Here is a 14,518-nt window from a genome sequence, read left to right as displayed (position 1 = left end):
TAAATTACAAGTGTTTTTTAAGTTAAATGGGCTATTTGAAAATCCCAAAAATAAAAAGGTCTCAAGAGTAGTTAAACAATGAGTAATCACCTCCAGAAAGTCTCTTGAGGATTCAAGGTAAGTCATCTACTCTCATTTGAATTTTACTTTTCGCAAGAGTCAAATATCGAAACCCTAACTACTTGTTTAATATGCCCAAATCCCTTAACACTCGTTAACCATATGTTGGTAGCTAGGTACTCTTATATCTCCTTTTTTTGACAATTAATCTATTTATTTTTACCCAAATGACAATTAATCTATTATCCCCTTGATATGTTGTTTTGCATATATAGTTGTAGTTATATATATATATATATATATATATATATATATATATATAGCTGTTCAACTAACCGTTGTCAGTGTCCACTTTTCTCTTAATTTCTCTCTTATCACTCACGGGTGCAAAGAAACAATAACAGTAGTGTTATCCAACCTATCTATCAAGATACGGATCCAAGTAAGTGGTACTTGTTTGTATTACTGCTACATCCCAAAAGCAAAAAAAGCATCGTTTTTAATGATAAAACCATGACTAAATAATTCTTGTCTTCCGTGGTTACTATACTAATTCACTATGTGCCCTACTACTTCATCCAAATTGCCAAGAAGCTAAACAAATCAAATAAAAACAAAAAGCGTGAAAAAGAACCCTTTCCACAAGCACAAGCACTTTTTCCGCACAAAAGTACGTATAGCTGTAGACAAATAGTATTACTTAGATTACATTACATTAGATTGCAGATCAAATTTAATTAGCTTAAACATTTTGTCAATTTGATCGATCAATTGTTGTCATTTACATTATCCCGCCCGCTTTAATTAGGAACCACGTCTTCTTAAACAAAACATATATATTGCGATATAACCACTTGCATGAAGATTGTACTTAAACAAATATTTCATATGGCAAAAAGTATTATTTACGGATCCAATTATATTCTAATAAGATTTATCTAGCTAGGTGAGTGGGCGGCCATAATATATTTATATACACATAAAGGAATTATGCATCAAGACGAGAGCTAAACTTGTAGTGCATTCACATAGTAACTGATTTAATTTAAAGTACCTAGGCACATTATAATACTAGTTAATTTGAAACTTTAAATAAAAGCAAGATACCATATCCTACCATACATACGAGTATAACTTCCCTATATATAATCCTCATCTAAGATAACATACCAACAACTCAATCTCTAATTAAATAACTATCAACTAGTTCCCCAACAAAAAACAATGTATGCTGCTTCTACTTCCTTTACTTCACAACTCGTCCATGAGCTTCTTGTGGAATCTCACACAAGAAGGTTACTCTTTCAAGACCCAATTGAACATCAATCACTAACTAACTCCCATGTTTTAACAAATAATAACCATAATTCAACAGACTCATATTTTGGAGCTCGTGAATTCGATTCAAATGTTATAATGATACTTGCAGTTTTATTGTGTGCTCTTATTTGCTCACTTGCATTAAACTCCATCATAAGGTGTGGTTTAAGGTTTTCTAACGTAGCCCTACACAACGACCCTTCTTTGAGTTCGAGCAACAAAGGAATCAAGAAGAAAGCTCTCAAAACATTCCCCACAGTGAGCTATTCAGCTGAGTTGAAACTTCCAAGTTTGGATACAGAGTGTATTATATGTCTCTCAGAGTTTACAAAGGGTGAAAAGGTGCGCATTTTGCCTAAATGCAACCATGGATTTCACGTTCGTTGCATTGACAAATGGCTAAAGGAACACCCATCATGTCCAAAGTGTAGACAATGTCTTCTTGAAACTTGTAGAAAGATTGTTCGGTCACAACAACCAATTGTTATGCCAGTACTAGAAACCGTTATAAGGATCCAACCACTTGAGCATGAAGCTTTGGAACGTAACTATAGAGAAATATAAACTAATTAAATACCCTCTCTTAATGTCTTGAGTTGTGGTTGAGCAAGAAAGTTCATATCAAATTTGATCAACCATAGTGAAAACAACATTTGAATCATGGTACGTACTTATCCCTTACGTACTAGGTTCAACTCTGCTTGGACCATGCGTGCGAGAAGATCATGAAATAGCGTTGGTTGCTGCTTGGACCAGACTGCCACACGACCTACCCTTAGAGACATATGGTTAACATTTGTAGGAGTGAAGGGGTAAAAGAAAGAGGGGCTCCAGATGTTTTACCCAATATACCCATGGTCTACTCGTACACTAGTACACTTGTATCCACAAAGTGGATTATACTTTGGGAATTAATGACTTACTTATTCTTGCATGAAAAATCTACTATAGTAGTCTTTTAACACAATTACCAACTCGAGATATAAAGACTCAACCGTCTCTAACAGGAAAACTAATGAATTGTCAATAGTACTATATCTATTTACGAACTTTATTCCTTCTTCGTATTCATAATTCAATAGAGTAATAATTAAACCTGTTGTGAATTCGGACTTAAATCTCACACCAATAATAAATTTAGATGTGCAGAGCAAAAGGCAAGTAGTAACCAATATCAAAGTAACCTCAAGCAAATACAACATCCTATATCTAATCTAGAAACCAAGTGTAAAAACACAAAACTACAAGTAAAAAGATAAAGACGGAAGAGAAACAAACAAATCAATAATTGTTTACAAAGTTCGGTCTAACAATAACCTACTATGCAGGGGAGATTGATCTCTCCAATCCACTATCAACGAGTTCTTTTACAAAGAATTGAAATTAGTTTCAACAAACTCTCCCAAAACAAAACCTAATTTCTACCATTTCCCTAATCTCTTTCCAAGAACAAGAGACTCAATGATTTTACTCTCCAAGATGTTTACAAATGTTTCCCAACCCAAGAGAACTCCTCACTAAAGACACTCAACCTTAAAGTTAGCTCATTTGATTTTCAAAGTTTCTCTCTCTTGGAGCCCTTCCTCAAAAAATGAACCATGAAACCATAAATAGTACTCAAACTAGTGTAAAATGTGTAACAATTTGCCTAAATCATGTGCCACATTACAAATAATACACAATACAATACTACATCTTTATTCCAAAATCGTGCTACGATTTTTGTCATCACGCCACGATTTTGTTTTTAGCATACACACTTATTGCCTTAAAAATCGTGTTATGATTGTCAACTTCCAAAACTTCACAAATTTTGAGTCAAGGCAACAAAACCTTTTTTTTTTTTTATCTCTATTTAAAAACATATCATTTTCATTTAAAAAATAATATTAAGAACTTTTTTCATTAATTAAACCAACATCCTATATCTATAGGTGGATCCTAGATGAAGATATAATGCATGTTGATCAATTTGTTCATCATTATAAGACAACATGCATGTTGATATATGTTAGTTATGCATAGTTGTAGTTATATATATCTAGCTAGCTGTTCAACTAACCGTTGTCGTCTGTGTCCACCTTTCTCTTTTCTCTCTCTATCTCCCACATGATGTAGACATTTAGTGAGATCCAACCCATCAAGATACGGATCCAAGTAAGTGGTATTACTGCCATATATCCAAAAGTGTTGCTTTTAATGAATTCTAAATAGTGACCTTATTATAATTCTTGTCTTCCGCGGTTATATTGATCACTATGTGCACTACTCCATTCAATACGCTGTTATAATCAAATTGCCAAGAAGCAAAACAAATCAATGAAGGTTTAAATATGTATTTCATCCTTGCAATTAGGGGTCGTTTAAAAATTGGTCTCTGTATTCGCTAATCCTTGCAAACTAGCCTTGCAATCATTAATCATTTAAAATTTCGTCCTTTGACCAACTTAATCACTGCCACACATGAAATTCCAATTTTGCTCTTAAGAAGAGGACAAAATATTGAAGAAAGAATTGGAAACCTAAGGGTAAAATTGAAATTTCATGTGTGACTGTGACGTGTGGCAGTGATTAAGTGGGGAGAGGGACGAAATTTTAAATGATTAAACAATGCAAAGGTAAATTACCAGTATTAGCGATTACATGAAAAAAATTTTAAACGGCCCTTAATTGCAAGGATGAAATACATATTTAAGCCATCAATCAATAACATAATAAAAAAGAAGAAGAAAAAAACCTTTCCACAAGCACTTTGCGCATAAAAGCACAAAATAAAATACTAGTATTTTTTTTAGATTAGATTAGATTGCAAATCAAATTTAGCTTAAATATTTTGTCAATTTGATCTATTGTTTGCTATTTAAATACCCTGCTTTAATTAGGAGCCACGACTTCTTAAACCAAATATATTACGATCTAACCACTTGCATGAACATCATAACAAAACAAATATTTCATATAGCAAAAGGGATTTGTTACGGATCCAATTATATAGTCTAATACAGTGGCTAGGCGAGTGGGCGACCATATAATATTACACACATATAATATTACTACTACAAGTTTTAAGTTAAGAACTAATAGTGTAGTGCATTCATATAGTAACTGGTTTAATTTAAGTAACAAGCAAATAGGCCAATCAAAAAAATAAGTAACAAGCAACTAGGGTCTAAGCACCAAATTATAATAATAGTTAAACTCAAACTTTAGTAAAAGCAAGATACTATATCCTACTACCATATTTTTAAACTTCCCTATATATACCCCTAACTAAGATACAACATAACAGCAACTCAAGCTCTAATTAACTAACTCATAAAATTCCCCAACAAAAAACAATGTATGCTTCTACTTCCTTTACTTCACCACTTCTCCATGAACTTCTTGTGGAATCTCACACAAGAAGGTTACTCATTCAAAACCCAGTTGATCATCAATCACTTAAAATCAACTCCCGTATTTTCACAAATAGCCACAATTCAACCGACTCATATTTTAGAGCTCCTGAATTTGATTCAAATGTTGTGATGATACTTGCAGTTGTATTATGTGCTTTTATTGGTCCCCTTGCATTAAACTTTATCATAAGGCGTGCCTTAATATTTTTAAATGTAGCCCTCAACAACGACTCTTCTTCGAGTTCAAGCAACAACAATTCACCTCAATTGGTCAACAAAGGAATCAAGAAGAAAGCTCTCAAGAAATTTCCTACAATGAGCTATTCCACCGAGTTGAATCTACCAAGTTTGGATACAGATTGTATGATATGTCTCTCAGAGTTCACAAAGGGTGAAAAATTGCGCATTTTGCCTAAATGCAACCATGGATTTCATGTTCGTTGCATTGACAAATGGCTAAAAGAACATTCATCATGTCCAAAGTGCAGACAATGTCTTCTTGAAACTTGTCGAAAGATTGGTGGGTCGCAAGTGCAACCAATTTTGTTGCCAGTGCCAGAAACTATTATAAGGATAGAACCACTAGAGCACGAAGCTTTGGAACGTAACTATAGAGAAATACAAGCTAACAATTAACGACTACTTTTAATGCCCTTCTTTATTCCGAGTGAGCAAGGTAGTTCAAATCAAAAACCAATTAACCATATCTAATTTTGTGGTTATTGGTGAATTACAATTTGAAACTTTCTTTGCTTTACTTTGACCTCAAATGTAAAAATACACTGGTTAAATTTTTTATTGCATTTCTTTTCCAATATAAAGATTATGGTGCAATTATTTGAAGTTTTGAACTGAAAATACGTATAACTTGCGCTAAACATTTTTTTGTTGTAGAAACAAGAAGGAAATAAAAAATAAAATAGATCAAAGTAAAAATTACTCCAATGAAATCAGCCAACAAGATACTATATCAAAAGATGAGATATATATACAAGAGTTGGAGGTCATGAGTTCAAACTACACCAATGAATAATATTTAATCAAGCAACTAACATTTAAAAAAAAGGCGGTTGTTCTTGAAATCGCATCGTTTGCACACAAAAAAAATGGTGTCGTTCTACTTTATGCACAAGGTGCATCAATGTATTTTCCGATAGCCTTTCACTATTGCCCCATGCCTGACGGTCGAGGCACACTGTTCCATGCGCGAGGCGCACACCCACAACTAAATTCATATTTTTGCGTCTAAACATAGTTTTGAATGAGAGGTGTAAAGCAAACTAGGGTTATCAAAACGAGAGATTCTTAGGAGATCAAAAGCTAAGAATTGAATGCTTTTGAGCTATACTTTAGGGTTGAAAAAAATCTAAACATTTTGATGAGTAAAATCCTCGATCAAGGACAGGGACTAAAAAAGGGTAGAAATTAGGGTTTATTGTTGAAGGCTAATTTCTTATAACTATTGTATCTCTTTGTAAGAAACTATTTGATAGTGGATTGGAGAGCTGCTCTCTCCCTCAATTGTAGGTCAAATTTGGGACAAACGGACATTGTGTTCCTTTTCTCCTTTATTTTGTTATTTTATTTTATCATTGTGTTCTTCTTCTCCTTTATTTTGCTCCACACATCATAGTATTGATGTGAGTTTTGTACGAAGCCATAACAAATAGAAATATGAAAAACTTTATTCACAGCAGACGATGTTCACAACAACTTTCACCTTATCATCATTAACTCGATAATATCACTTTTTTATTTTTTGCAATTTTACTCATCTATCAGTATTTGGTGGTGTATCTTAATTCAAACTATTAGTTTTCCTTTATGTAACCCAACTATCAATGAACACACAAATTTTTATGACCTAAGCTAGTGATGAGATCACAACTCAAATGACTAATTAGTTGGAGCCTGTTTGGTGTAAGTGTTCACTTTTCTATTTCTCCCTTATCTCTCACAGGATGCAGGTGCAAAGAAACTATAAAAGTAGTGATATCCAACAAATCACGATACGGATACCAGTAGTGGTACTTGTTAATTTGTAATTCCATCCATTTATGTTATCAGCAAAGCCAAGAGGCTAAACAAATCAATTAAAACAAAAGTATTAATTAAGCTCTTTTCCACAAGCACTTTCCGTATAAAAGTACGAACAGCTGTAGACAAATAGTATTATTGGATTGCATATCAAATTTAGCTTAAGCATTGTCCCAATATGATCTAGGAGCCACAAGTTCTTAAACCAATTAATTAAACATATTGCAATCTAACAACTTGCATGAAGATCGTAATAAAACAAATATATCATGTAATAAAATATTTAATTTGTTTCGGACCCAAACATTGTTTTTATGAGTAGACGAAGTAGCAACGATCATTTAAAAATTTACACCCATAAATGAGCGACATTAGATTTTAACCTAGATAACCACAATAAATGTTCAGTCTAACAATTTTGACATTATTAGTTGAACTATATCTTACAAAGAGATCCAAAAATAATATTTCAATATGGTTTAGCTATGAAAGTGGGGCGACCATAATATATTAGACACATATAGTGTCATGTACGAGGATGATGCAGATCAGCACAATTTTTAAGATGAGAGTTAAACGTGTAGTGCATTCATTATTCATATATGGTCTAGGCACCAAATAATAATAATGGTTAAATTCAAACTTTATAAAAGGAAAGATACCATATCCTATACCATATATTAACCATCCTATATAAAGTCATCTATCTAAGATAACATACCAAAAACCCTCAAGCTCTAATTAGCTAGATAGCTAACTCATCAATTAGTTCCCCCAACAGAAAACATGTATGCTTCTACTTCTTTTACTTCACCACTTCTACATGAGCTTCTTGTGGAATCTCACACAAGAAGGTTACTCATTCAAAACCCAGTTGATCATCAATCACTTAAAATCAACCCCCCTGTTTTCACGAACAACAACAATTCAACCGACTCAAAGTTCGGAGCTCGTGAATTTGATTCAGATGTTGTGATGATAATTGCAGTTCTATTATGTGCTTTTATTTGTTTACTTGTATTAAACTCCATCATAAGGTGTTTCTTAAGGATTTCAAACAACAATGAATCTTCTTCTAGTTCGAACAGCAATTCTTCGCCTCAATCGGTCAATAAAGGAATCAAGAAGAAAGCTCTTAAGGCATTTCCCACAGTGAGCTACTCAACTGACTTGAAACTACCAAGTTTGGACGCAGAATGTATGATATGTCTCTCAGAGTTCACAAAGGGTGAAAAGGTGCGCATTTTGCCTAAATGCAACCATGGATTTCATGTTCGTTGCATTGACAAATGGCTAAAAGAACATTCATCATGTCCAAAGTGCAGACAATGTCTTCTTGAAACTTGTCGAAAGATTGGTGGGTCGCAGGTGCAACCAATTGTGTTGCCAGTGCCAGAAATTATTATAGCAATCCAAATGTAAAAATATACTTTAGTTAAAGTTTTGAATTCATTTTTTTCAATAAGATTAGTGTAACTATTTGATGTTTTAAATCGATAGAAAGCATATATCCTTGGTTGAACAATTTCTTTTTCTTTTCTTCCAAAGAAACAAGAAGGACTTGAAACAAAATAAAAAGACCAAATTACTCTGGTATATTTTGCACATATGACAAGTTTATAGAGAAAATAAAAAATTAGATTAGTCATCTTATGTAACTCATGTAGTCTAATTGTTGTGAATTCAACTAGAAAATAGAGCAAATAACAATGATAACTAAAATACTTCCTCCATCTCAAAATAATTGACTTTATCTGACCATATGTACTATTCACATAACATATTTCGATCAATTTTTTCCATTATATAAAGAAAAATGTTTCATATAAGATGTTGAATTTCTGTCGATGAATATTTTCGGAATTAAACTTTTTATAATTTTTATAAATAGTTTAATCAAAGATATTAAAAGTCAAAATTGGTGCGTGTGAAATAGTCAACTAGGTCAATTGTTTCGGAAAAAATGGGGTAAATAATTTTAAGCAAATGATGATTCAATACAATCTAACTAAAGACAAGAGATAAAGAGAGTAAAGAAATAAACACAGATGGTTTATCCAACTTCGTCCAAATTGACCTACGTCTGGTGAAAGAGATTGTTCATACATTGAGCCTTACAAGCTTCACCGTTTTCAAGGTGAACACCTCGACCTCCTTTCAACTCCAAAGTCTCAGTATCTCTTCCTTGGACACATTGATAATAACATATAGAGTCCATAACTCAACTCTTCTTCAATTCCTAACTTGCGACCACTAGCACAATCATGCTCTGAAGCAACTTGCACCGAATCATCATTTCCCCCTAACTCGGGACAATCCTTCCTAAAGTGACTGGTCTTTCGAGAATTGAAACACTTTTACTTCAATTACTCGGCAAGATTGCTTACTCAATTCAGACCAAATTGACCAACGTTTGAGGGAGATAACAACTCTCTAAATTCTTTATCAATGGATTCTTACAAGATATAAAAGAGAGAATTACAAAGTGACAAAAAATTATTCTCAATTGCTCACAAAGATCAATCTCTACTTTCTCTCCTTTCCTCTCTCAAACCTCAATGATTTTCACCAAATAATCTCTACTTTCGAATTTGTGAAGAACATGTCTGGCTCTTTCTAAATATGTATGATTTTGATTTCTGATTTTTTGCTTTGGTTTGAATAGGAAGAAGAAACCATGGGAAAGCAAAGTAGAGGAGACAAATAAAATGAAAATAAACCAGTCAATAAATGTCGAGAATAACTGAACCATGTTGACAATATAGGTAATATCATGGATTGTTATTTATCTGAATTTTTTAAAGGATTGATAAAGATTTATTTCTTTGTTCAATAACACAGGGAATAACAAGTTTCTTGAAATGCATTTTTGATCCATACTTGGTATTTTTTTAACCGAGACCCTTACATAAAGAAACCAGTGTTTCTATATGCTATATATATTGGTGTTGTATATATGTATTTAGTGCAAATAATAGTTCCTTGCCCAAAAATTTAGTAAAAAAGCATTACTACTTACTTTGTTATGATCATTGGTTTGTGGTACCTTCTGACGTTCACTGTTAACGGCACCTCTTTTTGATTAAAAAATAATGTAAAAGCCATTAGCTTGAAAAAAATAGCAGTTATGGTGTTATACATACGATTATGTCATCCTAGCACAACCATATTAACAAGTTTCGCAGCTGATTTGGCCAAAGAGAATAATGAACAACACATAGGCTGTAAATTGTCTTTTGCTGACATGCTTTATCTCTCCATTTGGCTGATAAGACTGTTTGCAACTAAATACATAAAATCAAATCACTTTCAATTTCTTCTCCTTTCTATTTTTAATCTCACAAGAGTTTCTGTGTATGTGAGAAAAAGATGCCTATGAAAAGCTATAATTGTGAAGATTTGTGTTAGGTGACTGTAAATGAAGAGTTTTGGGTTTTATGGTTCTTGAGTCTATATGTTTTGATTTCATCTGCTGAAGTACTACTATATGTTAGAAGTCAATAGCAAACTCCTCTAATTTCACTGATTTTTCTTTCCATTTTAAGTTGTACTCCTACTTTATGCCCTTTCAATTTGAGCTATTTTATGATTTTTTTTTTTATTATTCAAGTTCAATATTGCCATTCTCAATTTGAACTATTTTAATTCTTTATAGTTGCAGTTTGAACTTCCCATTTCCAATATTAAAAATATGCATGTTTTGGTTGTAACACTCTGTTTTCCCAACTTAAAAATTTCAAACATATATCAGAGTATTCAACACATAAACGGAATGCTACACTTCATAAAATCATAAATAAGATAATTAACTAATTATCCTTCAACATTAATCAATTCCAAAACATTGCAGCGGATTAAATTCATCAACATAAATAAGTCTTGGCACGCAGGCCTCATCAAAACATCTCATAAATCAGTTAAACAACTTAATCATTTAAAATCATAAAACAAATACGTAAAGGAATAAGAAATAGCCACAAAAGATCTCATCCGGTTACGTATCAGAGCACCTAAAAGACTCAGTGAGGGATAACCACCCACGACAGCAAAGCAACAACAACTACTCTCGATCACCTGCAAGTTACTCATACGAAGAGCAACATTTCCAAGCAGAAGGGGTGAGATTTCACAAAACAATAATATTAAACATATAATTCAATAATTATATTTAACAACATCATAATATTCATCATAGATAATAATATATCATTTATCACTTCATTAATAGTTCATATAAAGAATCACAACTTCAACAACTTCGCAACTTAACATCTTTGACTCCACAAATGCGACTATGCAACTTAGACCTCTTATATGCATGTGGTACTAATCCAGGGCATCAAGCCCTCAACGTAATTAAGTATTAATATACTTCCAGGGCATCAAGCCCCCAACATAATTGAGCTAAAGCTCCAGTGCATCAAGCCCCCAACAATGAATGCTAATGCATGGACATAACAACTTAACTTCTTATAAACAACAACCTCTTATATATCCAATAATTTGGAACATCATCATCTTAATCAACTTAGACCGACTCATGCAGCTTAGTTAAATAACAAACAGCAACATAGGCAGTATGCAAATCATCATGATATAACAATATCGAATGCAAATCAACAACATCTCAAATATCAACATAATTCATATAATGTATATACAATTATATAACATTAGCAACAACATTAGATTATACAATTCAGGCTTACTGAAACAACAACAGCAAGATAAACAACTTAGTTCCTAATGTCCAAGATCAATTCACATCAACTCGTGCGACAAAGATCGTGTTTAACCTAAGCAAGGCATTCTGTAACTGGGCAATTCGCGAGGCGAGGGCCTCTACTCGCCATGGCGAGTTCAGGTGTAACTCTCAAAATTCGTTCTTAAACTATTCCAGGTTAAATCTTAATCTCCAATCTTTCCTAATCATTATTAGACATGTTCAGGCACTCAAAAACATCTAAGGTTCAACTTAAAGGTCAAAATTACGAAATCATGACAACTCTCTGGTCACACTCGCTGGGCGAGTGAATGTGCTCGCTATGGCGAGCTACAAGGTGCAACTCGTGAGGCGGGTAAAAGTTGCTCGCGAGGTGAGCGATGAAGTTCATCACTCGCTATGGCGAGGATCATATCTCGGGAGGCGAGCGATGAATGTAGGCTCGGGCAGAAGTGCATTTTTCACGAAAATTCACCTATTCACATGGTTTTAAGCCTAACATTGATTCCTGCAATCATCTTATGACTTATCTAAGGTCTGTAAACAGTTTCTGCATCAATCTAATCATTCTACATCAATTAATACTCAATTCCTCTCATTAACCCTAGTTTTCCAACTTCTCTAATTCAATCTTACACTTGCTAAATACAATCATATGAATTATATAGAATAATAGAATTGAATGCTAGTCTCACCCTTACCTTAGCAATGAAAATCGCAGCTTTCTAGGTCTTTCTTCCTTCTCTTGGCTTTTTCTCCCTTTTCTCCAAAAACTGATCGTATGTTTTTCTAAACTAGGCCTCTCCTATTTATATCTCCTCTATCTAATTTATCTTATTCCTCTTTCTCCCCCAAAACTCTCTAAAATCTCAAAACAACCCCTCAACTCAATATTTATTTTATTTTCAAAATCTTATTTTATTAAACAATAAAATAAGTCACAACTCCTCATAAAATCACATAAAAACACCTCAATCATATAAACCTCTTAAATCACACATATCATATAAATATAATATAAACTCATCTTAATAAATTCTAAACTCATTTAAATAATTAAATAATTCAAAGAGTGCGTTACATTGGTCGGAGCATAGATTGAATAATAAGTGGTACAAATAGATTACTCATTTTGTTAACTGCCTTTAGTATTTTCTCACTTGGATTTGGTACAAGTTGATTATTCATCATATGTCTTTGGCTTCCTTTTCCGTGACTCATTTCCTTAATTTTCTATATTTTAGATTTCTCTTCTTTTTTGTTGTTGTTGATATCTTTCCTATTTTAATTTGTTTTAACAAGTTTCAGATCATGGTAAAGAAAGCTGTTGAGTATGAGCAAATGGCGTATAGTTGCAGCAATATGGTGGCATAGACAAATTAGTGGAAAATTGTAAAGTTGAGGGGTAATTTATATGCTAGTGCAATCTATATTTTGGATTTTAATTTTATATTCAGATGTTTGCGCTTAACTATTCGGAGTGGGTTCAAGGTAATTTTCTGCAGAATTGGCGAGAGTTCAAGGTAATTTTCTTCATAATTTAGAGCTGGATTTCGACACGTGAGTGAACTAATGTTGTGCAGCAGAGGTGTTTCAGATTATTGCTGCTACATAGCAGTGTTTCTTCCACCCCCTGCATTTCACATAGCAGTTGATAATGTGTTGGCATGTTTTCTTAGGGGTGGTTTCAGATGTTCTTGAAACAAATAAGGTTTCACTTAGAATTTTAGCGCACACGGTAATGTTACTAGCCAAAAATATCACATCTATTTAGCTTCATATGATTTGGACCATTGTCTGAATCTATAATTTATGGTGCAGTTTGAATTAAATTGGTGGACAATTAAAAATTTAGTACCAAGCTGTATAGAATTGATTATGCATAATGTGAAGGGGGTGGTTTTTACAATTCATGTGATAGTTTTTCTTGGTTAGTTGCATAATAGGAATGCGACCACTTAATCTATTGACAATGTTTTTATAATTTTTGTGAAGGACTCGCAGAAAGGAACATCAATGGTAGTGAAATTGGAGGACCCTGATTTCTCATTTGTGAATATTAATGGTGTAGATGCTGCCACTTAGGTGGATGACAAAAACTGTGGCAATAATGTTATACAAGTTATGTGGGTTTTGCTTCTCAGGGCTCATTCTTCATTGTTTCTGTTACTTGGTTGGCAACTGTTTTCTGTGATTTGCTTGGAGCTTTTAAGGTTGATTTGTAGACAAGGTGTGGCTGTTGAAAAAGGATTTAAGGATCATGAGTGATGAGGACTGCAATTTCAAAAGGCAAACATTGTTGAATATGTGCAGGTAGGGAGGCATAGGTGTTGACTGCATTAGTCTTTTGTTGAGATTTCCTGTCACTGGATTTGTTTTAATTAGTACTTTTTCTTAGCCATCTATAAGTTGTTACTGAAGTATATGAACAGAACCAAGTATTGACTGCATTAGTCTTTTGTTGAGATTTCCTGTCACTGGATTTGTTTTAATTAGTACTTTTTCTTAGCCATCTATAAGTTGTTACTGAAGTATATGAACAGAACCAAGTATTGACTGCATTAGTCTTTTGTTGAGATTTCCTGTCATGGTTTTTCTTGGTTTTTACTACATTTTTTATATTACAAGAAAGTTAGAATTGATAAGCATTGGTACTGCTAAGTAATATAACCTTGAAGATTAATTAAATTGTAGAATACCATCATGGAAGAAATAATAGATTTAATTGGAATAGTTGTGCAATGGTTTCTTATTGTTTGAAAGACCTCATTAATTAGGATAGAAAAAACAGATAGGAGTATTGTATTTTTGTTAAATCATGAATGAATAATTTGTAATTTTAATTTGTCAAAGATCAGCTATTGATGTAATTGAGGAATTCAGGTGCTCTTAAAATGGCTATTGAGTGAACTTATCATATACCATTTTGTTTAGAAATGCTAAATATTTAAGAAGTCGTCATTTTTGTTTGAAAGTTTTC

General features: G+C 33.0%; 3 protein-coding genes across 3 annotated transcripts; all 3 read left to right on the top strand.

Moving 5' to 3' along the window:
* Window positions 1-1,222: 1,222 nt before the first annotated feature.
* Window positions 1,223-2,392, top strand: LOC11428946 (RING-H2 finger protein ATL78). The gene has a single exon (XM_003630163.4). The coding sequence runs from the start codon at window positions 1,285-1,287 to the stop codon at window positions 1,942-1,944; it is 660 nt and encodes a 219-aa protein (XP_003630211.1). The 5' UTR covers window positions 1,223-1,284; the 3' UTR covers window positions 1,945-2,392.
* A 2,286-nt stretch (window positions 2,393-4,678) lies between these two features.
* Window positions 4,679-5,591, top strand: LOC11438408 (E3 ubiquitin-protein ligase ATL76). Its single transcript, XM_003630161.4, has one exon. The coding sequence runs from the start codon at window positions 4,719-4,721 to the stop codon at window positions 5,412-5,414; it is 696 nt and encodes a 231-aa protein (XP_003630209.2). The 5' UTR covers window positions 4,679-4,718; the 3' UTR covers window positions 5,415-5,591.
* Window positions 5,592-7,549: 1,958 nt separating this feature from the next.
* On the top strand, window positions 7,550-8,340 carry LOC120577723 (E3 ubiquitin-protein ligase ATL76). Its single transcript, XM_039829560.1, has one exon. The coding sequence runs from the start codon at window positions 7,602-7,604 to the stop codon at window positions 8,235-8,237; it is 636 nt and encodes a 211-aa protein (XP_039685494.1). The 5' UTR covers window positions 7,550-7,601; the 3' UTR covers window positions 8,238-8,340.
* The last annotated feature ends 6,178 nt before the right edge of the window (window positions 8,341-14,518 follow it).

This window comes from Medicago truncatula, chromosome 8, assembly GCF_003473485.1.
Source record: "Medicago truncatula cultivar Jemalong A17 chromosome 8, MtrunA17r5.0-ANR, whole genome shotgun sequence".
NCBI classification, from domain to species: domain Eukaryota; kingdom Viridiplantae; phylum Streptophyta; class Magnoliopsida; order Fabales; family Fabaceae; genus Medicago; species Medicago truncatula.
This window is presented reverse-complemented; position numbering and strand designations above follow the sequence as displayed.